We start from the raw sequence: 26,435 nt of genomic DNA, 5'->3' as shown, positions 1-26,435 counted from the left end.
GAAAACCTCCAAGTAAGGAAGCGTTAGGAGTGAAAACCTCCTAATGGAATGAAAAATTGCAAAAAGCATGGAAAATAGCAAAAATATAGTTAACGATTGAGTATGATCTTCTACAGAATACTTAATTAGAAATAGTTAAATGCGATTATCTTGATATCCGATCATTTCCCCAGTATGTAACAATATGTCCCTTCTTTATAATGTAAAAATGTTCTATTCTATTGAAAAAAATTTCTTTCCAAAATGTTTGTTTAAATTATCGACATTTTCTATAAAATGTCAAATTTCTTCACTCTTTCTGGCGAAGCTATGATGGTAATCAGTTCAACAAAGAAATCAAATTAATAAAATGTATGTAAAAATAAAGTTTAATTAATAATTTCTTACTCATATTTTATGCTATTCATTTCTGGAGAAAATTCGAAACCAATTTCTGATTTCCTTCCTTTTATTCATATCGAATCATTGTCATTCTACTGGCATTCATTAGCCTGACGGAAAGAATAATTTTTATGCATTATTGGTTTCTGATAACTAACGCTGCGGTAGAAGACAAAGTTTCAACTTTTCTCACAGAGATACATATCTGATAAATGAAGTCCCCATGCGGCCAAGGTCGGACTCATTTACCGCATCGGTGAGTAGATGCATCAAATTACGGCGACAGCATCGTTCACGAATGCGGTTCTCGTTCGTTAAGTCCCAGAAAATTAACAGTTACTCGTTCACAGAATACGGGATAAGGAACTGTGCTTTTGTAACTTTTATTTGTGGCACTGTTATGAAGATGGCGGATATAAGTCAGTCGTGTGAAATGCGAAACCGAAATATTTATTCGAAATTAAGTTTTATAAATTAATGCAGTCAATTTATGCAATTCACAATTACGTAAATAACGCATCTTTAGCATATTATCTAATTGCTGTCTTACTCTGATCAATGATCTGAAATCCTTTTTCCTCCTGCAAAATGTGCCATGGATTCCAAAATTGAATAGTCGCTGTGCACTTGTCCTGGACCGGATTAAGCTCTATAGTGGTTCGTTTAGCTATGCAGATTTTGAAAGCTCTTTCTCTTTTTAAATTTATATATTTAATATAATATTTAAATAAGTAACTTCTAAGAAACAAATATTGCAAGAACTAAAATACTAACACTTTCGATTCCAAGTAAATTTATCAATGATTTCAGATCTAAATATAAAAAATATAAAAAATTTTAATTAATGCTTATGTATAATAAAATGTTTAAAGTAATCGAATCAAGAATTTAAATGATACTTAATCAAAATTATTATTAAAAAGTAATTATATACAAAATGATTGCAAATTTTTTTAAAGCATTCTAATTATTTAATCTCAAAGTTCATCAAGAATTTTAAGTCAATCAATCAAACATGTCGATGTGACTTGTGAATCAATCAATCAAGTAACGCTAAAAAAAACTTTAGCATGCAAGTTAGTTAGAAGCATGAAAAAAAATTACTATAATAATATTCTGAAATTTAAATGATACTTCATTTTAATTCGAATATATTCGAGTGCATGGCCCTGTAAAATCGAATGTAAGTATTAAAATGAATTACTTTGAAATACTGCAGAATAGTCGAAATTGGGTTCCATATTTTTTTATCTACTTTATAAACTTTGCATTTGATGTATATCAAGTGAACATACCGGTTGTTTATCTGGGTTTTGTAACAAATGAATTTCATTTCATTTTTATTTAAATTGTGAGTTTCTTTCTTTATTCTGATGAATAAATGTACCCGTATTAAAGCTTCTTATACTAGTGTACTAACAAATTCTAAATATAAACTTATTGAAAATGCAATAATAGTAAGCTTTGAGAAAGTATAAATATAGCATCAATAAAAGAGACGAATGCCATTTTATTGAATAAATTTTTGGTCATAGAAATATGACGATAGTTCTGATGCTTTATTAAAAGAATAAAAAAATACAATATTCAAATATTGAAATGTATTGCGTACGTTTACAATTTGTATGGCAAAACTGGCAATTCTTTTATATCTGCATTAGCCCTGTGATTGTCCGCGCCGTTTTTTTAAATGTATTAAAATGTAAATGTTTTTAATGTATTGTTATGAGCAACATAAACAGTTACATAAATTAAGTTAAAAATTGCAATCAGTCCTGATATATACATTTCTTTATCGTTTCGGACTCATCTCTAGAAAAAAAAGTCAATTTAAAATTCGGTAATCATGCGAGCCATATTGTGTAATTCCCTTGTCTCACTCATCGACCAAGAAATGTAAATTCACGAAGTTCTTTAATTCTGATATATCTAATATAATATTTAAACAAGCAATTTTTAAGACATAAATGTTACAAAAAAACTAAAATAACACTTTCAATTCCAAGTAAATTCATCTATGATTTCGTATCATAAATATAAAGAAATTAAAATGAATGTCTTATGAGTAAAAAATACCGCTCAAAATAATCGCATGAAGAATTTAAATTATATTTAATTAAAATTATTATTAAAAAGTACTTGTATAAAAAATGGTTCAATGACTGCAAAACTTTTTAAGCATTCTAAATGTTTAATATCAAAGTTTATCAAGAATGTTAAGTCAGTCAATCAAACATGGTGATCTGACTTGTGAATTAATCAAGCTTCAAAGTTTCAAGTTCAAAATTTTCACAATGACCCTTTTTCTAACCCAAATGAAATTTATGTGCTTTCTAGTCTCATGAGTTTGGAATGCTCGCTAGTTTGATTGGAAAATTAGAATCAAAATTACCCTTTTAATTCTGTAAAATATTTGCCCCATTTCGAATAAGGGTCTTATAAGTATTTTATATTCATATGCGGCAAGATAAATTATGACAAAAAAAAACAAAAAAAAAGGCTTGAGATTTGGGTGCATACAACTGTCTTTTTCACTTTACTTCCCTAACAATCGATTTATTTTTTTTAAATATCCCTTTATATAAGAATGATCGTAAATAATATGGTGTTACTGGTTTTTATTTTATATCGTATATGAAGCATGCAGAAATCGCAATAAACATTATTTAAATACTTCATATTGAATGATTCAATGGCTCCTGTCCAGCTTCTTTTTTTTATATTTATTAAATATTAGTGGAATAGACTAGTAACATCTGAAGAAAGTATCTATTTCATTGCACTCTCACCACAGTTTTCATAAGATTAAAAACTAGAGGGAGTGGCCATTCCGAAACTTTCTCGCACCATCTCCAATAAAGGTCTTATTTCCCTTCCACGGCATAAAATTGAAGACCTAGGATGTCCTCGAATGTCCTGCATCACTTTGGTGAACAACAGTTACGAAATATAGATCTTTCGCGTGAATCTAGCATTTTTATTGAATCTGTTGTGCAAATAGGCATTTTAGATGCCTTTTTACCGATCAACTGAAACCAAACGAAACCGAATTTTTACATTGAACAACAATTGTAATTACAAGATGACACATCGAATGACATTGATTAAAGTCATTGCATTTAGAATTGTTAACTTATTGCGTTTACATGAGTGCGAAAATACAGATCGACAGATGATCAATCCTCTGATCGATTTGGTTCAAAATACAAAAAGAATCTATATGTTAGATGCTAAACCTATTACTCAAATGTCAACAAATTATTTCTTTGCGTTTTGTTGATATGCCAAGTTCTCTTGTACTCAAAATTCATGAATAGATTTTATTCGAAATTTGATAAAAATCTAAGTCCACACATTCCAAATTTCATTTGTCTATCTAATCCTATTTTTCAGTTAGTGTGTTCACAGACAAATATAATAAAAGTATGTTTTTCGAACTCAAAAATATTTGAAAGGTGGAGATTTGTCAATCTTGTCCTCAAATATTAGATGATTACGATTGCTCCTCAATACTTTGTGTGCAAAATAAATAAAATAAAAAATAAATTTAATCATATCTTTACATTTCTTTATTTTTTAAAGTGCTACTTATTAAATACCTTAAATAATCATAAATCATTTATTTATATATATATCAAAATTAACAAAATATAAAACATTTAATTTTAATTACTATTGTCGCAAAAAATTTACATGATGAAATTAATAATTTGAAGAACAACAGAAACGTATTTATGGTGAAACTGGCAGCTGAAATCCTTATTATCAACAATATTTATGAAAATATATCAAGAAATTTTTATTTTGAGAACAGTTTTAAAAACATATTTTGGCAACGAAGTAAAATAAAATGATAATGATGCGAAAATATCATCGCATGTAACAAAAATTTTGTGAATGAAAAACTAGTTAAATGATGCATAAATTTTTTCTTCATTTCTAACGAAGATACCCTTCGAAATTGTGATGATGAAATCTCACTGTATCATTAACATAAACAGAATTTAGCACTTATTGCTAAATCGAAATTGTTGAAAGATCAACTGGATGCTCATGTCGCATGGCTCATTTCAAATAACTCTTAATTAATTTTATTTTAGAAAAGCGTGTTTCTCCTCATGACTAAAAAGTGTTGTTAAAATCTGCAAACTAAAAATGTCTCTCAAATTTCAAAAATTTATTCTGCATCATTTTTGTAAATTTGACGCAATGTCGAAAGACTGAATAAAGAAGTAAGTATTTAAAGTCTATAATTAATTTCATCTCAGTTTTTATATCTTGTTCATTAAATACAAATTTTTTGTAGTTTTAAAGTTTTGGCTTCTTCGGTTGCATTAAATTTATTTAAATTAAACAGAAGGCTAACATTTTTCGTTTATAAATATTATAAATAATCACCATTTTTATATCTTCTTTAAATAAGACTTTTTCAAAGTCTTAACAACTTTAGTTATTCAAATATATATAATTTTATTTAAATTCAATAAAACTTTAAAATTATTCCAATGTATTTTAATCTGTTAATATATGCCTAAAATTAAAGAATATTTGCCATATTTTATTAAAAATGTATAATTTTGAGTTTTATTGAAAAAAATTAATACTCTTCTAATTCATGACTCGTATAATGAACACTAGGTTTTATCTTATGAACGACGAGAAGCTCAAGGTAAATAAAATATTCTAGGATTCATTTCAAAGCTGTGTTCAACACCTTTCATATTAAAGCTACACAACCTTGGAAACTAAGACCAATAACATTTAAAGTGCTAGTTTTAATAAATGAATTTAAAAATATCATTTAATCCTTTTTCAGTAGAGTCAGAAATTTTATTGAAGCCCAAAATATTTTCATATACTTTAAATATGATATATCGATCAATCGTCGATAACTCGGTTGCATGAATACATCATTGATATTAGCTTGCATCAATTATGTAGTTTCAGATTATAGAATGAAATATTTGGGTGCTTTTACAGTATTTCAAAAACTATAATTTTGATTTTTAGATCATTCATGATTTGTAGTAGTCAAGTCAAATCGAATAACTAGTTTCACGTTTCATTATTTGGTTGGAATAATTTGTCCCCAAAGTTCCGAAAAGAATAAACATTACATAACTAAGTATTTTATAATTTTAAAAATATTTCTCAGGGTGACTTCAAAGGGATTCTTCTTAAGTATAAAACTTTTTTTAATTTCTTATTGGTTGACTTTCTAACTCGAAATTCAAACTGACATCGCACTATTTTTAGTTTCTCGTATGCGAAGTAAAAAAAGATTCGATCTAGAGATTTTTAATGAATCTCTAAATTCTAAATATCATTAAATAACAAAAGAATGTTTGCCTGTCTGTGAACACGATAATTCAAAATATTTTGAGTTGGATTGTTAAAATTTGCAAAATTCTATCCAATTCTATTCTATTTTGAACAAAAATTTAATGCACAAGAAGTTCGCCTATTTGTCTGCCCCTGTACAAATTACCATTATAGTTACAAAACGGAAAAAGGTACATTAATAGAATTTAATACATAATTTTAGGATCTTAATGCTCTAAGAGTAACCTGTACATCTGCATGCATATAAATGTGGAAACTGTAATGTGTAACAATGAATGAAGTTTGTTTCTGTAATTGATTCTGTAATCAAAATTCTAATCATGTATCAAATTTTGATTTCAATCAATCAATAAAAAAGCACAGAAAATACACACTCGGTTTCCTCACTATACTACGAAGCCCAAAACGCTCATTGCGAGAATTTGCGAAATTTGAACATTCAAATTTTAACACTCGTAGCGTTTGCCTTTATTAGAGAGTATACTAGAAAGTTTCAAGTGGACCACTTTCGTAGATTTAAAGTTACAGCAAATGAATTAGGCTGGAGACATTCTGTCATTTACTATAACGTCCAGTATTAATATCTCTGTTATATTTTCCGTAAAAATTTTTTCGATAAGCTGGAAAGTCTTAGTTGATTTGGAATAGATCAAAATCTTTATATATTTTTTTTCGCCATTACTATTCTATAAATTAAGAACTAAATTTACGATTGTAAAAAAAAAACTTTCCAAAAATTAAAATCAATACTTTGTATAAGATGAATACTTTTTTCTATTGGCGATTTGATAAAAAAAAAATTTTTTTAATCAAGTAGATCATAAGGCAGAATCAGAAGCATCATATCATCAAACAATTTATATGATTATTTGCGAATTACCTGTACTCGGTAACATTGCTAATGAGAAAACTGAGGAGGATCACCTGATGTCTTTAAAGTTGCCACTTTTTGTTCCAGACAATATTCTATCTATACACTGGTCTGTCCCTGTGCTCTTTGGTCTAGACCTCAAAGATATTCCGTCCCTCATCTGTTTGCTCTCGGATAATAGCAAATTATGTAGATTAATCTCTTGGTATTATTGCTTACAACTAGACTTAATGAGTTCACCTAAGCAGTGCAAAGCTAACCATCGCGAAGGGAATTATAGAATCTGAATAGGTGAAATAAAAAAAGTATCTATTCTAAGGACTGGCTCCGAGTACATTCAAGTTTTGAATTCATTTGTTCTCATTTCAATTCTTTTTAAGTTTACAAGACCGATTAATGTGTGAATTTCAGTGCCTCCAGAGCCGGGGTAATTTTCAATACACGAAAACGGAATGGAAATCGTTTTTTTATTCATATAAGTAGTACCTTTCATTCATAATTACTTTTCATTCCTAGATTTCAATTACACGCCTGAAACTACCTATATCAGTGCTTACAACTAGACTTAATGAGTTCACCTAAACAGTGCAAAGCTAACTGGGCGTTAGCGTTTGGGGACGAGCGTAACTGGGCGTTTTGGGACGAGTACGGTCTCATTGAGTTAATAATTTATTGGTGATTTCTTTTATCTTGGTTCCAGGGATATTCTGCTCTTTATCTTTCTGATAATAACAAGTTCTCAGATAAAGCATATGCTGCTCACTGATAATCAGCCAAGATTAATTAGTTCACCAGGCATGAGCCAGGCATGAGGTGTCTCGACATTTTCATATACAATAGAAAATGTTACGATCGAAAAGTGTATCCTTTCCGAAAATCTAAAAGATCACTCTCGCCTTTTTCTATAGTATTTATTAAATCCCCCCCCCCCCGAAACGCCCTTGAATATGTCGTGTACCTTTATATCAATAAGTTATTTTTCTATAATGAAAACATGAAGACAAAACTTTGGTATGATTTATTTTTAAAAGTAAAATGCAAAAAAATAATGATATATTTTGTAGCCCTTCACTTTGTCAACCATTTTCGGGAAAAGGGGGAATTAAAGAATCGTATTATGCCCAGGTGCCATTTAAAGCCGAACTATAAAACAAAATATTTTTTGTAGTTATATGTTATTAATAACTTAAGGCCCTAGAAAGTAACGAAATATGGCTATATATACCTGATCTATGCAATAATAGAGTGTACTTTTATTTTAATGGGAATTTCTCTTTTCCCTGAGGGATTCGGCGCGCCTCTATTGCGGCACTAGAAACTGCCGACTATCAGCTTGACGCCAAAAGTCGGCCCTTAACAGAAGGAAAAATGAAAAAGACGCGTAGTATGGAGAAATTACATTTATTCTATGAAAACACACACAAAAAAAAAAGTGAGATCCTGCACACTTCTTTTTGATTTCCCTCATTTAAAATTTTTCAACCAGTAAAAAGATTTACATATAAAGTGTTTCAACACCCCTTACTTCGGTACTTTACAATCTAATTTCCTTTTCAGACAGTACATCAGACGAAATGCAACAGTAGGAGACGAATCGATTGTTTAACATTTTTAAAAATGCATCGAATCGTTCGTATGTTTGTCCTCGGCGATAGATGGCAGCACGATATGCAGAGAACGGGTAATTTGCATCCTCTCCTGAATTCAATTTTGGCAATATATATTCATAATGAATAAATGATAAAATAATCTCCTTTAATAGTTTTACCAACCAAAAAAACTCACGTGTAATTTACGTGAAGAATTTTAATGATTTTCTATAAGACTTTAAAAGCAATACATTACTTTTATTTCTGTGAAAATTCACGCATGTTTCAACATAATCTACTTTTTCAGGTTTAATAATTTCAAAAAAATTTTGTAAGGTTATTACATGTTTTTGAAATATAATATTGTATAGTAAGAAAAGGCATTGAAGATACTGATTCTGGGCGGCCATCAGTGTAAAGGAACTACATAAAGATAAAACGTCAATGTGTTTTTATTTTTAAAAACCAATTGCAAATATATAAATAATTGCATGTTCCGTAGCATTTGAGAGAAGGATGAATTAAAATTCAAATCATGTCTAGGTGCCAGTTAAGGACGGACTATTAAATAAGCAGTTCATCGGGGCATTGAGATGAGATTTTTTTCTACGTCATTTTCAGGACAATTTAATTTTTTTGCTTTCCTTTAGTTTAAAAGATAAAAGCTCGAATTTATTCAAAGTATCATTTTTAAATTCTAATAAAAGCCCCAATTTTCAATCTGGAAGTTTTATAATTCTAGAAAGATAAGTTGATTTATAATTTAATGAAAATGGCCTATTCTACATATAAATAATATTGTGTGAGAAAAATTATCATTATTTTATCATTTTTTTAAAAAATAACTGTTAAATCTAAATTTTGAATTAGTTACAGGTGAGATACTGAAACCAATTATATGGAAAAAGACTTAACACTTATTGATTTGTTGTAACAGTTTCTCAAAATTTCATACTTAAACTGCTTAAAAGAATAGTAGATGTGCCACTCTAAAAGAGCTGTTATCATATAAACAATATTTCAGATATACTTTAGTGTGTCTGGGCTTTGCCTCACCCTCCATCTTGAAATTCTCTCTTTATTTGACCTTCGTTTTGACCTTTCGTAGGATGCATAATGTTCACGAACTCTCAAATCAAAACCATTCAATAAACCCGAATTAAAACAAATAGTGAATAAATACTTAGTTAAATATAAAATTTTAAAGAGTGCTGAAAAAAACTTAATAACCTCCAGTTGATACGTGAAATGAGGTTATTTTTTGAATTTTAAGACGATGTAAAAATAATTTTTGTGCTGTGGTATTTTCGTACGTTATTGCAAAAAAAAAAAAAAAAAAAAAAAAAAAAAAAAAACGCTTAATTTAGTCTATTAAAACTCAAATTAAATTTTTTTAAAAAAACCGCTCCGAGTTTTACCTTTTTTTTTTCTCCAAATTATACATGTGCCAAGTTTGATAGCTTTAGGTCAAAGGCTCTAACCTGTAGAATTCCAACGAAATCACGCACAAATACATATTCATCTTTTTTATAAGCAAAGACGAAGATTAACTATGTACATTAATTAAACATTATGCAGTCGTAAAAAGAACACATAGGATATTGTGGTTGATATTAACCCTTTCTAGGGCCGCGGGAAGTATGCTTCCCACCAAATTTATCAATCTTTGTATGAAATTCTGTAGGTTGGCATAAGTTCTGACACATTTTTTTAGTAAGTCAGAAATTTAGATGCTTCAGTTCCTTTATCTCAGAGACAAAATGATGAGTCTTGATTTGTTACTTAATTATTAATTAACCAAATTAATTAATCAAATTAAATTTATCTAATAAGCTAAATGAATCCCTTTTCTTATTCTAATTTCAAACCTAAAAATATTTTAACATAATGACTAGAAAAAAATGGCACTTTAAAGGGCTAAAATTAGTTCTCATTTTTGCTTTATTTTCAAAAAAAAAAGTAATATGTTTGGAAAATTGTTTCATTTACTGACTTCAAAAAAAAAAATCAAATGAAACATTTTTTACAAGACGATGGCACGAATTATTCTACATTTTACTATCTCCAAAAAGGATGTTCTTGACATCTGAGGATTCCGCTTATATCTCTGATGCAAGAATAACCAGCGCAGCACCGTGCAGGAGGATTACATGTCCAAAGATGTTTCCTACATCGTCTGTAAAGAAAGGAAAAAGCGACTTGCAAATTAAATGGTTTTACTACAGTATTTTTTAAATGTTTGTACCTGATGAAGATACTTAAAAATATTAAGCTTCATTTAAGTCATTTTTAAATCGGAAGTATTCTCTGGGGGAATTCTTTTTCATATATTTTATAGGCCGCTGTGGCCTGGTGGTAAGGTCTCGGCTTGTGAGCCGAAGGGTTTCAGATTTGAGACTCGATTCCACCGAAGAACCGTCGTGTAAGGGAGTCTGTTGCACGTTAAATCTGTCATGCCAAACGCCCTCCCGCTGGTGTGGCGTGGAGAGGGGGGTGCCAGCTCAGGTGTCGTCCTCGTCATCTGACCGTGGTTCAAAATTACAACGTCCGTCCCAAACTAGCCCTAGTGTTGCTTTACAACGGGACGTTAATAGAACTAAACTAAACTAAACATCATATATTTTACAAACACATATATTAAACAGTATTTCATATTGCATTTTTAGTTATACAAACATTGGAATTGTATGGGTGAATTTTACATGAAAAATCGAGCATTATTTGAGGGTAAATTGATTCGATTAGTAATTAAAAATTTGTATTCATCATTTTGTCATGTCTCAAACTCATAAATTTATACTATCCAAGTTTCTTTGGGTACTCTTTAAAAATTTCTTTTTTAATTCACGTTAATTAACTTGTTAAATTGACAATTCACATTTGTTAAATACGGGCTTTGTCGCAATACGGGCTGTTTTAGTTAGATTCTTAGAGGAAGACTACCTATTGCAATGGTTCTCATGACATGACTTCATTCGGGATAATGTCTTCAGTTCTTCTTTGATCATAACTCCTATAACCCAAAACCATCCTTCGTTCAAAAGTTTGTATACATATATTTGCGTATCACGCTTTCCCCCTGTTATCTTGTGAACAGGATGACTAGAGTAATTTTGTTTGGATTTTAATTGGCTTGCAATAGGTTGCTAGAAATGTAAATATTTCGGACGAGTTCGTAAATGGCCCATCTAGCTCAAAGAGGGTGGAAATAGTGGGCGGTTGAAATTTCCGTTTAAAGATAGAAAAATAAATCCAATCAGCCAAATGAGTGCCTCATTAAGATGAACAACTTCTGCAATTAAAGTATTTCGATAACTGAAATATCTTAGAAGTTAAGGGCTGAAAAGTAATTTTCATGCCCTAATTTTGACTCTTTCTAATATCAACAATTTATGTTGCAGATAGTATCTTAGATGTCGATCTTTACAATGCAACCTTGCAGAGAGGAGTATTTTTGTAGCGAGAAGTTATTTACGCCTAAAGTGCCGCCAAAAAAATCGCTTTTCAGTTGTTGATTATTTATTTTAATAAAATATTTCATGACATATATAGAAAATATATATATCAAATATTTTCAATTACAAAGAATTAATTAAACAAATTGGAATAATTATTTTCCGGCCTGATATTTCTCGAAACTGTGAAAAATATACTAAGTAACCTCGTTACCTCAAGGTATTCTTTTTTCAAATCTTTTGAGTGACACAATTTGCTTCTCTAGGTTACGTTTTAGATAAAACTTAGATGACATATAATTAGCAAAATGTCTTTCAGCGGTTTTTAGTGAAAAAGGATTCCCTGTGCTAGTATATGAAGACTGCGAATATATTTTTCGATTATTTTTTTTGTAAATAGTTTCTTTCTCCAAATAGCTTCTGACCATATTTAAAAAAAAATTACGCATATACGTAACAACAAATTATGGTATTACTAAAACGCAAAATATTCAAATTCGAACGACGAAAAGTAAAATGTTTATTTTGCAAATATATATAATAATAATAATAGAGAGACTTTTAAAATTAAACTTTGCAAATTTGAAGTATTTTTATATAGTATGTAGCGATTCTCTTAAAAGAACGATGTAAAATATAATGTAAAGCCCATATTACTTTTAAAAATTTCAAAAGGCGAAATACAGTCATTGGAGTTGTCTTTGTCGTCATACCATTCGGTTAAAATATTATTTAATTGAATATTATGCCAAATGAAAAATCGTTTACCAATTGTGATTAGTAAATAATTAACCATTATTAAAGTTGATTATTTTAATCATTTATTTAGCAATTATCACTTATCGTAATTTGAAGATATTTGAGCTTTTATATTAGAAAAGAGTTACGAAAATGACTCTTTTCCAAAATATTGTTTATAACTTTTTTTTTGAAATATTATTTAAAAATTACTTGCTTTTTTACAAAAAGTAGCATGTAGTTACAAAGTAACACATGCTACTTTTTTTTTTCGAAATATTTAGAAACTACATGCAATATACTGCGTAAATCAAAAGTTCATCTCATGGATTTCGAGTTCATTTCTGAAAACGATACGGAAAACCTCTTTTTCAAAAATAAAATAAATATGATAATGCAATAATAGAATTTTTCTACCATGGATTATTAAAGAAGAATTGTATCTCAATATGTATTTGATAATGCCCGCAATTGCATAAACAAGTCTCAATATCCGATAAAGTGTATAAACCAATGAGATCTTCAGGTCATTATTAACCACAATTTACCAGTTGATAAACAAATTTATCCAGAAATTCATTAAAAAGCTAACTATGCTTCAAAGCTGCAACAAAATAAACGTTGATCCTGAGATTAAAATATATTACTTTTATTAATAAAATTTAGATTACTCCTAAAATCAAACTAATCGATGCAAATCATACAGTAATACAACAAAAATACCAAACGCTTTATATTGATGTTATCTACTATCGAATGTTTACATAATAAATGGGAAAAGTCTCATCTAGTAGCATATTGGCACGATTCCTGTAATTTATACTTGTATGAATTACAAGTTTTATTAATTATTAATATTGTAAGCAATATTTAATAAATAATTTGCAATTGCGTATTTTTTTTTTTAAAGCAATGATCTTTACTTTTTCCTGTTCCTTATTTCTCTGTCTCTTAGATTCCCTATTCCTATCCCGTATTCCTTATTTTTTCTCTTAGACTGTTTGAAAAAAAAAGTCTAATCGGAAAATTGTATTTTCGGCATGAAGAAATAAATCAAATTAAGCATATAATATATTCCAAACAAAGTGCCATATTTTTTTAAATTTTATTTATTCTAGCAACAAATCAGTACATGGAAGAAGGCTCCTATTTCAATAATATCGAGATTTTAAATTTACAAATGAGTTTCTTTGACATAGTTCCTGTATTGTTCCAGTTTGCAACGATCTTTTGAGCAATGGATTTAATTTTTTGTATTTCTGAGCTTGCCGCACCGGATGCTGCCCATGTATCCTAACCCTATGACGAGGACATGGCAGCCATAACCTTCACAGCATTTACGAGAGCTGTCACAGCTTTGACCTTCTTTCCTGCATGTTCTGGAACAGTAATATTAATAAGTCAGATGTGTAGTATAAAAAGAAAGCAAGGATTTACAATTTAACTCGCATGACTCATCTGTTTGTATAGTTAAAAACCGGAATAACACAATTTAAAAGATTGTCAGCTGGCAATTTGGAAAGCTGAAATCTAACAGAAATATTAATTAAAAAATAAAAATATGTGTGACGTCAATGCAGAGAAAAAAGTGCGTTTTGTCTAGTCATTCAACTCTTTATCTTTTTATTTATTATTATTTTTATTTTTTTTTACTTTCTCGTATAAGTAATATATAGAAAGTATAATAATCGTCAAAAAATTCGAACTCGAGATTTTGACGAATCTCCGCGTGAGCTCGAAAAATACATTTTTCGAAAATGTCCAGCCGTCTTTCTGTCTGTGACAAAGATAACTCAAAAACGATTTCAGCTAGATAGCTGAAATTTTGAATGCGGTTTTTACAACAAATTTGCAGATTTCTATCAAATTTTGTGTAAAATCTTTTCAGAGGCAGTTTGTCACTTCGACTGCTCAAATATATTTTAACACGATAACAACAAAATGAAAAAATCTAATTACCGAATTAATTTTGCAAGAAAAAAAATTTTAAATACCAAAAGTAGAATGGAACAGATGACGGGATATTAACCCTTTGCACACTTGGATGCCTCCTCTAGGGCACTATTCAATATGGTGCACCATTTTACGTTTTGTTTCTTTATTTTTTTTAATGTTGATTATTAAAAATACTTACATAATAATAAGAAGAAGATGTAGATTAATTTTTCGGGAAAATTCGACTTAAAACAATATATATTCGGAGCTATAAGAAGTCCTAGTATTAAATGTATAATTATGCATCGAATTACTTTTACGGGTGAAAAGGGGTAAATTAAGAGTTTATTTAGATAATTTTTTCTATATAAAATGATTAGCCGGCGTCCTGGTCTAGGGGTAGCGCGTCTTCCCGGTGATCTGGGCCTCCCAGATTCGAGTCCTGGTTCGGGCATGGTTGTTCTTCACCCAGTGTTCTATCTGTGAGGCGTGTGGAAGAGCCCCCCCCCTATAAAAAGGGATTGTATAAGCGAATGTGTGAGTTTCATTTTCATATGAGCTAGAAGTCAGACTTCTGCCCTCGGGTGCTCAGAGGTCTTTACCCTCAGAAGCTGCTGCACCCCTTTTCCGTTGTAACGCGGACACATCATCATCAGATAAAATGATTTTTGTCTGCGTATGATTATATTTAAAATATTTTCTAATATTGTCACAGTTATAAGTGTTATTGGATTTTTTTAAATTTTAGATATTACCCTTGTTTTATTTTGATGCCGTATTTGTTTAAAAAGCAATTAAAATTTATTGTTTAGTGTAATAAGAAGTTCTTTCATTCATCTACAGTTCTGTCGATTTAATTTACTTGCTGCCAAATTTTGAAGCTTCATTTGACGTAACTGAAAGTTTATTCATCTTTATAATTTAAAAGTAGATACATCTGAAATTTATTTTTGATTTTTGGGACTAATCATTTAATCTAAAAAGGCATCTAAAAATTCACGATTTTAAACATTTTGCTTGGTTTATGGTAGTTATTTGTTGTAATCTTTAATTTTATCAACGATTTTTTAAAAATGACAGTTTAATTTGGAAATTATTTTGTAGGATAAATTTAATTTCACATTATAAATATAAAAGTACAAATGAATTACTTAATGTTTTTAATAACAAGGTCAGTTGGTAATCCAAGTAAGATTATTTACTATATGTAAATATTATCTCAGTATATCCGTCTTCAAATACATTTATAAAGAAAAGAGTGCTTTGCAAATTGTTGAAAACGTAATTTTTTATAACATCAGAAGAACAGAAATCACATGGTTAGTGGTCTGGTCTGCAGGGGGAATTTTATATTCACAATTCGAAAGTGAGAGCTTTTGAAGGTTATTTTTTAACAGTCAATGCATTAGTCTTATTTTAATACAAAATAAAACCCCGAATAAGCCATTATATTTCGATTTATATTCTATTCGATTCTTTCCGATACAGCATTTATATTTTGGTTGTTACTTATTAGGAAATGCTCTGTTTTATGCAAATACATAAATACTAAAAATTAATTCTACTTACTCCTCTCTTGCAACTTCAGTTTCAGATTCGCTGAGTTGTGCTGAAACAAGAAATTAAATTTTAGTTTCAAACACAAAGGTAGGAATTCATAAGTATAGGGAAGTCAGAGGAGTGTCGCTGCAGTGATTGGATTCCACAAAATAAGGTGATGCTTCTCTCATACGCTTTACTTTCTTTTCGCGATTCCTCCTGTGATTGTCACTCTATGACTTTCATATGGTAACAGATTTGCAAGCGTTTGTATATTTCTGAATTCAAAAGTTCTTTTTCCTTTATCCCAATTATATAGTAATATAGTTTTTATCCTTCCCCATGTATATTGTTTTATAAAAATCATTTTGAAAACCATTTAAATTGTTCTAATATTTGAATATTCTCATATTTGAAATAAATGATCCAAATAAATACTTATAAACGAGATACAATTTTCATTTGAAACTTGCTCTAACAGTTTCATGAAAGAAATGTATTTCTAAAATTAGTTGACAAATATCTTTATATCTGAGATTACATCATTTTTAATTCAAGTGACTAAATATAAAATTTCAGAATATAGTAGAGCAAAATTTTAAATAGTCAATAGTCAAAATTTATAGAAGAAATTAAATAATATTTATTTGATGTAGAGGAAAATTGAAAATTTTGTATAAAAAGGAATAAAGGAATGTTTCTCTGGAAGTACATCACGAGTACGTGGATGAGAAGTCACCAATTCAGTTGATGAATTCTTGCTTCCCCTAATGGGTATAGTAATGGTGACACAATTGTAGTGACCACATTCTGATGACGGATCATACCTCATATGAGGGATTTGGTGAACAAAGCGATGATGCATATTTTGTAATAAACCTTAGATCCGATTTTATAATCGCAGTGGTTTGTCATGCAGACGATATTTGACTGTGTATGAATAAGTTGCATAATTATTATTCAATATACATTATTTCTAATGCTCGAACTTGCACAGTATGAAGCATCATTATAAGAAATTGCACAGAATATTAACCATTATAAGAAGCCAACATAAGAATTAAATTGAAAAAGTTACTCTATCGCGATAAGTATTTTTTTATTAAATAAGTTTCAGGGATTTCTTAAATCAGAGGCTGATTTTCGACATGGAAATGGTTTAAGAAGGGCGCAGGAAGGAAGATGAAATAATAATAGTAATAATAATAATGCTAATTTAATTTCCAAATAAATAAGTTTGTAAGAAAGGTATATTATATGAATTATAAAATATTAAGAAAATATGTTTGTTTTTGAAGCATAATTATGTTCATATCTATCTCCCCAATACCCTTTCTTTTTATTGCAATATTTATAAGTAAAATGCTTAATATAATTAAGTTTGCTTAAATATAATTGAATAAAAACTTAGATTTGTGAAATCAACTCATAATAAATAAATAAACATATACTTTGTGAAAAAGTTACAAAAATTAAAATTTAGGTTAACCCTTTAAAGGGCCATTTTTTCTAGTCATATTATGTTAAAATATTTTTAGGCTTGAAATTAGAATAAGCAAAGGAATTCATTTAGCTTATTAGATAAATTTAATTTTAATTAATTTGGTTAATTAATAATTAAGTAACAAATCAAGACACATCATTTTGTCTGAGATAAAGAACTGAAGCATCTAAGTTTCTGACTTACTAAAAAAAATTTGTCAGAACTTATGTCACCCTACATAATTTCATACAAAGATTGATAAATTTGGTGGGAAGCATCCCACGGCCCTAGAAAGGGTTAAATTAAATATTAAAAGCAGTTATTTTCATAAAATGCAATTGAATAGATTCCACTCTCTTGAATAGATTTTTTTAAAAATTAATAGCTGTTAGAAAAATGTAAAAGTTGTGATTTGCTCCTCCTTGAGCCTAGTTTATGGTTTCAGTCTCCATCGAAATTTATGGTTTTTTAGATGTAATAAGCATCAGAGCTCGTGTTGTGTGTTAAATAATCTCACCCAACTTCTTTTACCTATTCTACATAAAGTTGTGGGATTGATCCGGAAAATGGAGACATGAAATTAGCATGGAGGAAAAATCGTTCAAGACGCTGTATCATTGGAACTATAGCTACCTAATTTAGCAATTGTTACTACTTTAATATTAAACGCTCACTAAAAAGGAATTAACATTCTTATTAGATTTACATTTAAAAATTAATTGAAATTGTAAAGTTTTTTGGTAATGATTTATAAACATATTGTTATATTAAAACTATTATTAAACCACTTTAAAATCACTTCACTGATAGCAATTTAATTTCCGAAAAACTTTTCTCTAATTTTAATATTTTTTTTTAATTTAAACATATTTTAAAACTTTTTTTTACTATTTTAGTTATTGAATTTATGCTCACGTGCAAGGAAACAATATTAGATCATTATTTTAGTACAAAATTATTTTACTACAAAAAAACAGTAAATTTTTAATAATATAAACACAGATAATCCAGTCTAAAATATTGCGAATCTACTAACAAAGATTCAAATATTTTTACATTTTTACTACAATTCTTGTTAATATATTTAAATACTATGGAAAAGGTGGGTAAATGCAATTTATATGTAAAGCTATAACAGCGTCATCTCGCAATGTTCCAAAAAACAAATCTTGCTTTGAAATCATAGGAATAACCACCGATATTAAAAGAATATCGAGAAATGATTGATTCTCATGTCTAAGGAAAGTATCACGTCATGCGAATGGCAAATAAGAATAAGTATTTTTTAATTAATTTGCTGAATAAAAATAAATGAAATATCTTTTCATCCTACCTGTAAAATCAGACTCGCCTCTTTCTAACTCAAAGCCTATGACTAAATTTGCCAGCAAAATAAATACGAGTGCAATAGCTAATTTCTGCATCTTGTTCACAATCAAACCTATTTAAATAAAAATACCAATTATTTTTCAAGTATTTAAAATATATAATAAAGATCTATCAATTCAAATATTTTATTTAAAAAAGACCCTACAAACAACTGCAAACGTTTGCTAACATCACTCTTAAATCCCTTTGTGCGACTTTCAATGGATGCTTTTAATGTCATTTAAATCATTAGATCCCATTACTGAATTAAAATCTAACATTAAATGTTTAATAACATCTAATGTAGTGTCTGTGTTAAAATTAGACATAGAAACTTTGTCATAATCACACAGCGTTTTTAAATGTTAATATCGTCATTAAGTAGAATCAAGTACAGCAAAGCTATTTTTACGAATAATTCGCAAATAAATCTTCATGATAACACTTTCATGCTGAACGATGTTAACATGGTACCATTGGCATGCCGGTCATTATTTACCAATGACACCGATGTGGTGACTTTGAAAAAAGGTCATTATTTGCAGATGACATTAACGTGGTGCCATTGGAAGTTCTTTTTTATTTGTTGTTAAGAATGGAGAATATTGTATAATTTATATAGTATAGATATAATTAAAGTAGAATATATTTTAATGTTTTTTCAATAACATTAATAAATCACATTTATTTAAATGCATTATTTCACGAGACAGTTAGGTTTATTGTGTTACTGGAATCTTGCGCTTTATATTTGTACATTTTAAAGAACTATTTTGTAAAAAGTTTCGGAAAATAAGGGGAGAAAAAAAAACTATTTTTTTTTTGTGTGAATTTTACAGATATGAAAGTCTCAAAAGTTTCTTACTGCATAGTCTGTTGTTACATTTCTATAAATCGTAGAACGAAGCTAAGTTCTTTATACAATTTATTAGTTTACTTGCTACCATTTCCGTATGCAAATCATGAATGAGGAAGTGGGATGATATATAGTAAGTGTGACACAGTAATCATAAGTTCAACAATTTTAATTTCTGTCAATATCAGTTGATGATGCATTAAAATTTCAGCATTTTTCGCACAAGTTATAAACTTTTTGAACAGCATGCTGGTAAAGAATAATTATTTGTTACTTGTTTATCAAGCATTTTATATTAAAACAACGAGACATTCTAGTTCAGACGTAACAGTTTCAGATTTCGGAACCTATGCCCTATGTTTTTTTAAGCAAGTAAATAATATATGCATGATAAAATAAAATATTAAAATTAAGTAGAAGAAAATAATGAATATAATTTCACTGTTTTGCCTTCTTAATACTTTTGTTTAGCAGTAAATCCTTTCTTTTAAAGATAGCAGTTCCATCGTTATCAGTGACGCGAAAACCAGAAGAAACCGTTGCATCATCAAATAACTGAACTGATATGAATTAAAACATATATTTGGTATTCTGATGATTTTCAGAAGACATATTTTTGCTCAAAGATGCTTTCAAACATGAATTTTATCGAAAATGGCCTAAGAAATCAACTAAGTGCCATTTTGCTTTAAAATGATAATAGCGTCTTATTCACAGAATTCTGATGAAATTTCTCTAGAAATCAGCAACAGAAATCACATTAGAAACGATATTTTTGATGAAATATGTTTTAATTTGTTCATAAAAGTTCAATATATTATGAAATATTTGAAATTCTAACATGCGGTTTTATGAAAGAAAAGTAATTTAAATTTAAGAATGCTTATCGCTTATTTTTTGATTTAATTATCATGTTTTAATATATTCTAACGTTTTAGCATTGATAAAATGATTTGCAACATTATTTTTATTAACCGCTGTACCCACAACTCCGCCTGACTCTATTTCTATAAGTATGTAAGAAAAAGTGAAACATATACTTCTAAATCATAGTTTTTATATTTCATTTGTAGAAAATTTTAACTTTAAGCCCAATTAATTATACTCTAAAAAATCCGGTTAAAAGCAATTTTAGTTTTAGCATTCGGTAAAAAATTTCTTTGAGTCTTGTTTCTAGAGTCTAGCTACATAAAATTGGGCATGGAAAAAAAACATGGAGTTTTTAGGCTCATAATAGTGCTTTTAAGAATTGAAATTTTAACTTAAAAGGTTAACGATTTGAGGAGAAGATAATTTATACTCTTTGAATTAGATTCTTAGTAGTTTCTTTTTAAAGAATGATTGAAGAAGAATCTACAGATGTCGCTTATTTAATAAGCCGTTTTAATTCAACAATATTAAATATAATCTAATATTATATTACAATACTAATTAATACTAATAAGTCCTTATTTAACTCATTATATCTAATATTAACTGGTTAGTTCTACAAAATATTTTTATAGATTTATTTTATTCATCTTATCAGATTTTTCAACGTTTATAACAGTCTTTTTAACAATATATTATTCTGTGTTCATTTAAAACAATCTATGCGTATAAAACGCTTACGTACATAGTACAGAAATTGCTCTTTTATTGTGCAATGATAAAAGTTAAACGTCAAATCACCGCATGAATGTTTTTGATTGCTCAAATGAATGCTTTTACAGAATTACTTAATTTAACGCTTTATTTAATTAATAAATAGAATTGCAAAATATTATTTGAAATGCTAACATTCGCCGACAGCTTAATTCAATTAGTCAAGTGTCACCGAAAGCTTACTTCAATTAGAGGAAGGAAGAAGATATAGAAGAAATCAAGATTATAGAAATAGGTATCAAATAGTAGAGCCGAAAATAAGGAAAACCGTAACTAGATAAGTAATCGCTATTGCTTGCCTATGAAAATTTGTTCATTCCTTCCTTGAATTATAATCTCATCAAAAAGGGGTTTTGCATTTAAGATTCAAAAAATTACCTTTTAAAATCAAGTTCATTTCCGCTCCATTTTTTCTTTATTTCTAATGAATTGTTAAAATTTAATTTGACATTCAATTTGTAAAAATTTTTAATATTATAATGAAATTCAAATTTATTTATCAGATCGTTTAATCGTGTGCTTTTGCCAATTTTAAAATTAAGATTTAAAAAATTGCCCTCCTTGGATATTAACTTCGAAACAAGATTTTCACTTTCACTTTAATTTTTTTACAATATACATTTTTAGGTAGATTCCTTATAGGAAGACTACCTATTGCAATGGTTCTCATGACACGACTTCGGAGAAATTGCAGCAGATCTTCATCGATCATGGTTTCTAGAATTTAAAACTAACCTTTGTTAAAAAGTTTATATGTTATTTTGTGCCCATGTCATCTTGTTGACACATAATGTAAATAATTTTCATTGGATTTTGACTGGCCTGGTTTATCTCTATAATGAAAATAAAATCTAAGAAATGTTCATAGATGGGTCATCTACTTCAAAAGGTCAAAAATGATGGGAAACGGGAAATTTTTATTCCGTCATAACTTGAAGATAGATAATGATTGATTGTAGAAAAATAAATCATTTAAACGAATATGCCCTCATTAAAACGAACAATTTTTGCATAAGATGGTTTTCGATAGCAGCAATTGTTTAGAAATTAGGAGCTCAAAAGTAATTTTAAATTCCTAACTTATGCTATTTTTAACATGATTTGTTTTACCTGTTTGAAAGTAAAATAAAACATTCTAAGCGTAATATTTTTTTTTTACTTTGTAATTGTCTAAATGTGCTTGTAGTTGTGTTTAATAGTTTACTGAGAAGTAATTAAATTTTAAAAAATGAACTGAAATATTTCATGCCAACAGTATGTAAAAATAACCAGCCAAAAAAATCCAGAAGTGCCACCTGTTTTAGCTTTTTTAATGCATTTTATTATAATATTTATCTTGGAAACAAAGGAAGTAAGCATGATTGTTTTGATTTTATTTCACTTTTTAAAGTAAACCAAATTAATTTCTGAAATTATATTTTTTCGTGACAAAAATGAAAATTTCCTTAGACATTAGGATCACACACTTGAAATTTTATAAGTATTTATTTCTCAGGTAGTAAAATGTTTCTTTAAATATAATGGAATACTGTAGAACAGATTTAATGTCCTGCTATAAAAAGAAAACACTTATCTTGAAACCGATTATTAGAGCGATCAACCAATTGACTGTAAATTGTCAAGGCGTAAAATAAGCCATCTTAATATCTTATAATACTTATTGAGCGTTGAATAATGTCTATATAATTTTGAAACTTTTATGCAATAAACATAATTTTTGTAATATAAATAAATACATCACATGTTTTGTAAAAAATACATAACATGTATTTTTAAATGAACCTCGTTAATTTGGAAGTTTTGTTAATCAATGGTCTTCTAGTCTGTTCTCTGCCTCATTATTGAAAGTATATTGTATTAAAAAAATAATTGTTATAGTCTGAACACAAATAGTAAGTTAAAATAAAAAATAATTCGCTTTATTCCAATAAATTATCGTAATTGAAGTGCTCAAAAGTGCAATAAATAAGATCTAAATTCGAATATTAATTAAGAAAAAAGCAGACGATATTTTACCCCTATATAAATGAAAAATAAATTCTTAATTTTAAGCACAAAACATTATTTTATGCAGTTAATTAAAAGAAGAAAAGCTGTAAATGATAAATTAATATCTTCAAAAATTTTAAAACGTAGACAATAAATTTTTAGTACTTGCCGGTTGATATAATCTTTTAGCACTTGCCTAGAAACACCAAAGCTTTTAAATAGCATTAACTTTGTAACGAACGAGTTTGTATGTGTAATATTTATTTCCTTTATCTTATTTGTTTTGGAATAAATGCTGAAGTATGCGTTAGCAATAAAATCATTATCTATGGTTGCTTTATTATACGATATTTCGTTGTTTTCGTTTAAGAATTGAATGGAATTTGAAAAGAATAATTTAAATCATAAGTAATGTTTTCCTTCCAACTTGTCGAGAGGAATTTTTAATTTACATGCGCATTCATTTGTAGTAAACTGATTTGTAGTAAATAAAGGAAATTTTAAAGTAAATGCATTCTATATTTAACAGTTTAAAAAGTTAGTAATTTGGGCGAACCAATTGGTTGCTAGTATAATTATGAACTACTTTTGCAATGAATCTATGCTTAGTAAATATTGTAAAATTCTCATGCTTGGTGATTTCATATTAAGTATTATAAATTAGGGTAAAAAATTTAATAAAGAAAGATGTAGCAATACATTAAATTTTTCAGAGAGCAACGAGAACGCTCCCTTTCTACTTTCTTATATACTTGTGCAAAATGAATTTTTGTGTTTAATTTCGTCGTTCGGTGTAGAGAAACGAATATGTGTTTTGAACATTCATGTACCTGAGAACAGACAATCTATCCATTGAAAGATTAAGAACAAATTAAAATTTTGGTATAAAGGTCTTATTTTGATTTGATGTTTATTGCAATTCTACTAATAATACCACATATTAAATTCCATTTATCTAACTTATGCGTTTTTGAGTTAGTGCGTTTAAATATAGACAAGCAAAAGAAAATATATTTGCAGTTGAAAGAATTGGTAGTAAATTTGAAAGAAATCTATAGTTTTGGTATAAATCTTAAATATTGAATTTCATTTATACAGCGTTTTTTGAATAATCCTCTACAAGCAGATTTCCTGGTAGACAGAAAGACATTAAAAAAATCGGTGGCATTTTATATCGGACTCATGGTGGTCTAAAAATCGGGAATCCATTATCTTATATCCGAAAATAAGAATCGGTAGAAAATAAAATTTCTGAAATCATCAAATCGCCAGTTTAACGACAAACAAGTGGGAAAGCTTAAAAAAATTATTACTGAAATATGTAATGCATATTATCTGTAATGTACTATTACTAAAAATCAGGTAAAGAAAATGAAGTCTTACCGCCGACGCTGTAATGTAAATTGAGTTCTCGTTTCCAAGCAGGTCGCTAGATGTTAAGATATTCAAAGGCGGTTTGAAACAAATGGATCTTCTCCAGCCCTATATTTTCAGGAGAAATGCATAAAAAAAATATCATGACAAAAACATTTCGAGAACATAATTTGTAATAAAGACGTCAGGAAAGAAGATACTTTCAGCAGATGTTGCAGTTGATTGAAAAAAAATTGCATGCCAATCAAATTTGACATTCCACGTATTAAATAGAAATAAAATCAATTGAAAGACATTTTTAATTTATCAAGGGAAAATATCAAAAATACTGTAAGGAAAGGACAGCCAAATGTTATCAGTTTCCAAATTTCTTTGGCTTTTGCAACAAATTGTAAATCTCTAGACGTATTTAAATCTTCATATTTAACTACTATTTAAATTTCTTTTAACTTCACTAAGCTCGAATAATTTTTTTATCTTTTACGATACTCTTAATTAATTTTATTTCGGTATTTGTGATGAAAATGCACTGCCTTAATATTTCCCATTTAATCAAAATTCAATGACATCTGGATTCTATGCAAATGATACTCCTTGCTTGTAAATGTGGAATAAATTAATTTCAAAATTCCATAATATTTATATTAATGAATTGTAAATTAAAGGCTAAAGAAGTAGCAAATAAGTTCTAAAGTACATTAATGAAAGTTCCGTTTTAAAAAAGAATCTTTATTAAATAATTAGATGTGAATTCAAGCACGTATATAGACCGTAAAAAAAGTATCTGAATATTTGTATTTATAAACGCATTACTGTATATTATTATATATTTGTATTAATAAAATTACGCTGGTATTTTATAAAAGTTAAATTTGAGATAAAAAAAATGCATTCGATTTTGGAAAATGCCCTTTCCTTTTAAAAATATATAAATTACTTTTCCATAAAGAGTCATCCACACATTATTTCTACATAATCAAATTTTCCCACTGCAGCCACTTATTGTTCATCTTTTAACTGATTCTGCATAAAGAAAAGAAACCAGATATAAAAATTTAGACAAAATGGTTTAAAATAATCGGAGATATATGAGCAAAAAGTTTCAATTAAATATTTGATTTAACTTCCTTTTTTTTTAGGTTCCTTAGTAAAGTATTGTTAAAATTGAAATTTCGATAGAAATGTATCACATACTATTTGTGAAACCTTACATCGTTCCGTTTATTCTGCTACGCATTTTCCTTAATTTTGTATCAATTGACTTAAAATTCGAATATTGATTTAATATTGTTGTTTCTAATGGCACTAATCATAGACAAGCCAACTGACTTTAGAAGTCAGTCAGTGATTTTACGCCAAGGGTGCGTCTCTTGTTTTTACAGTAGCGCCATCTAGGGCCAAGAGTACGACTTAGCTACGCACACGTCACAACCCCTTTTAGGGACGGATTTCATTCATGCATTTCATTCACTCATCCACAAACCGCAATTTAGACCTGAATCAGAAAACGATCACCTTTGATCCAGTACCCCCCAGTGATATTACTCTCGACATGGAAGACTTTGTGACCACGACAGATTTATAAGTGCGCCAGCCAACACACATACGGAGAGTCTTCGGCCGGCTGGGCTCAAACTCGTAACCCAAGGGTCGCGAATCCAACGCCTTACCAAACATGCTATACTGGCCCTTGATTTAATATAAAGATCCTGATTAAACTTGATGTGATGTGATTTTCTTTTTATGGCACAAGCACCATTATTAGCCAAGCTTGATTAAATTAATCCATTTATAGTCCGCTGTTCCTGTTTAATCATTAATTAATGAAAAAACTTTCTTGTTAAAACTATGTAAAAAATGATGCACTTTA

The 26,435-nt window shown here is 28.6% G+C and overlaps 1 protein-coding gene across 2 annotated transcripts; it reads right to left on the bottom strand.

The window, feature by feature from the left end:
- Window positions 1–10,147: 10,147 nt before the first annotated feature.
- On the bottom strand, window positions 10,148–24,670 carry LOC129984444 (uncharacterized). 2 transcript variants are annotated; one of them, XM_056094327.1, is made up of 4 exons: window positions 24,575–24,670; window positions 18,668–18,775; window positions 15,882–15,921; window positions 10,148–10,360 (listed from the first exon to the last, which is right to left on the bottom strand). In XM_056094327.1, the coding sequence occupies exons 2-4, from the start codon at window positions 18,756–18,758 to the stop codon at window positions 10,243–10,245; spliced, it is 249 nt and encodes an 82-aa protein (XP_055950302.1). In that variant the 5' UTR covers window positions 18,759–18,775; window positions 24,575–24,670; the 3' UTR covers window positions 10,148–10,242. The 2 variants fall into 2 exon arrangements, with proteins under 2 accessions (XP_055950302.1, XP_055950301.1); XM_056094326.1 differs by lacking the exon at window positions 10,148–10,360 and adding an exon at window positions 13,469–13,756 and having other exon boundaries at window positions 24,575–24,667.
- Between the last annotated feature and the right edge of the window lie 1,765 nt (window positions 24,671–26,435).

Source organism: Argiope bruennichi, chromosome 9, assembly GCF_947563725.1.
Source record: "Argiope bruennichi chromosome 9, qqArgBrue1.1, whole genome shotgun sequence".
Classification (NCBI taxonomy): Eukaryota; Metazoa; Arthropoda; class Arachnida; order Araneae; family Araneidae; genus Argiope; species Argiope bruennichi.
Note: the sequence above shows the minus strand (reverse complement) of the source record. Positions and strands in the feature narration are given on the sequence as shown.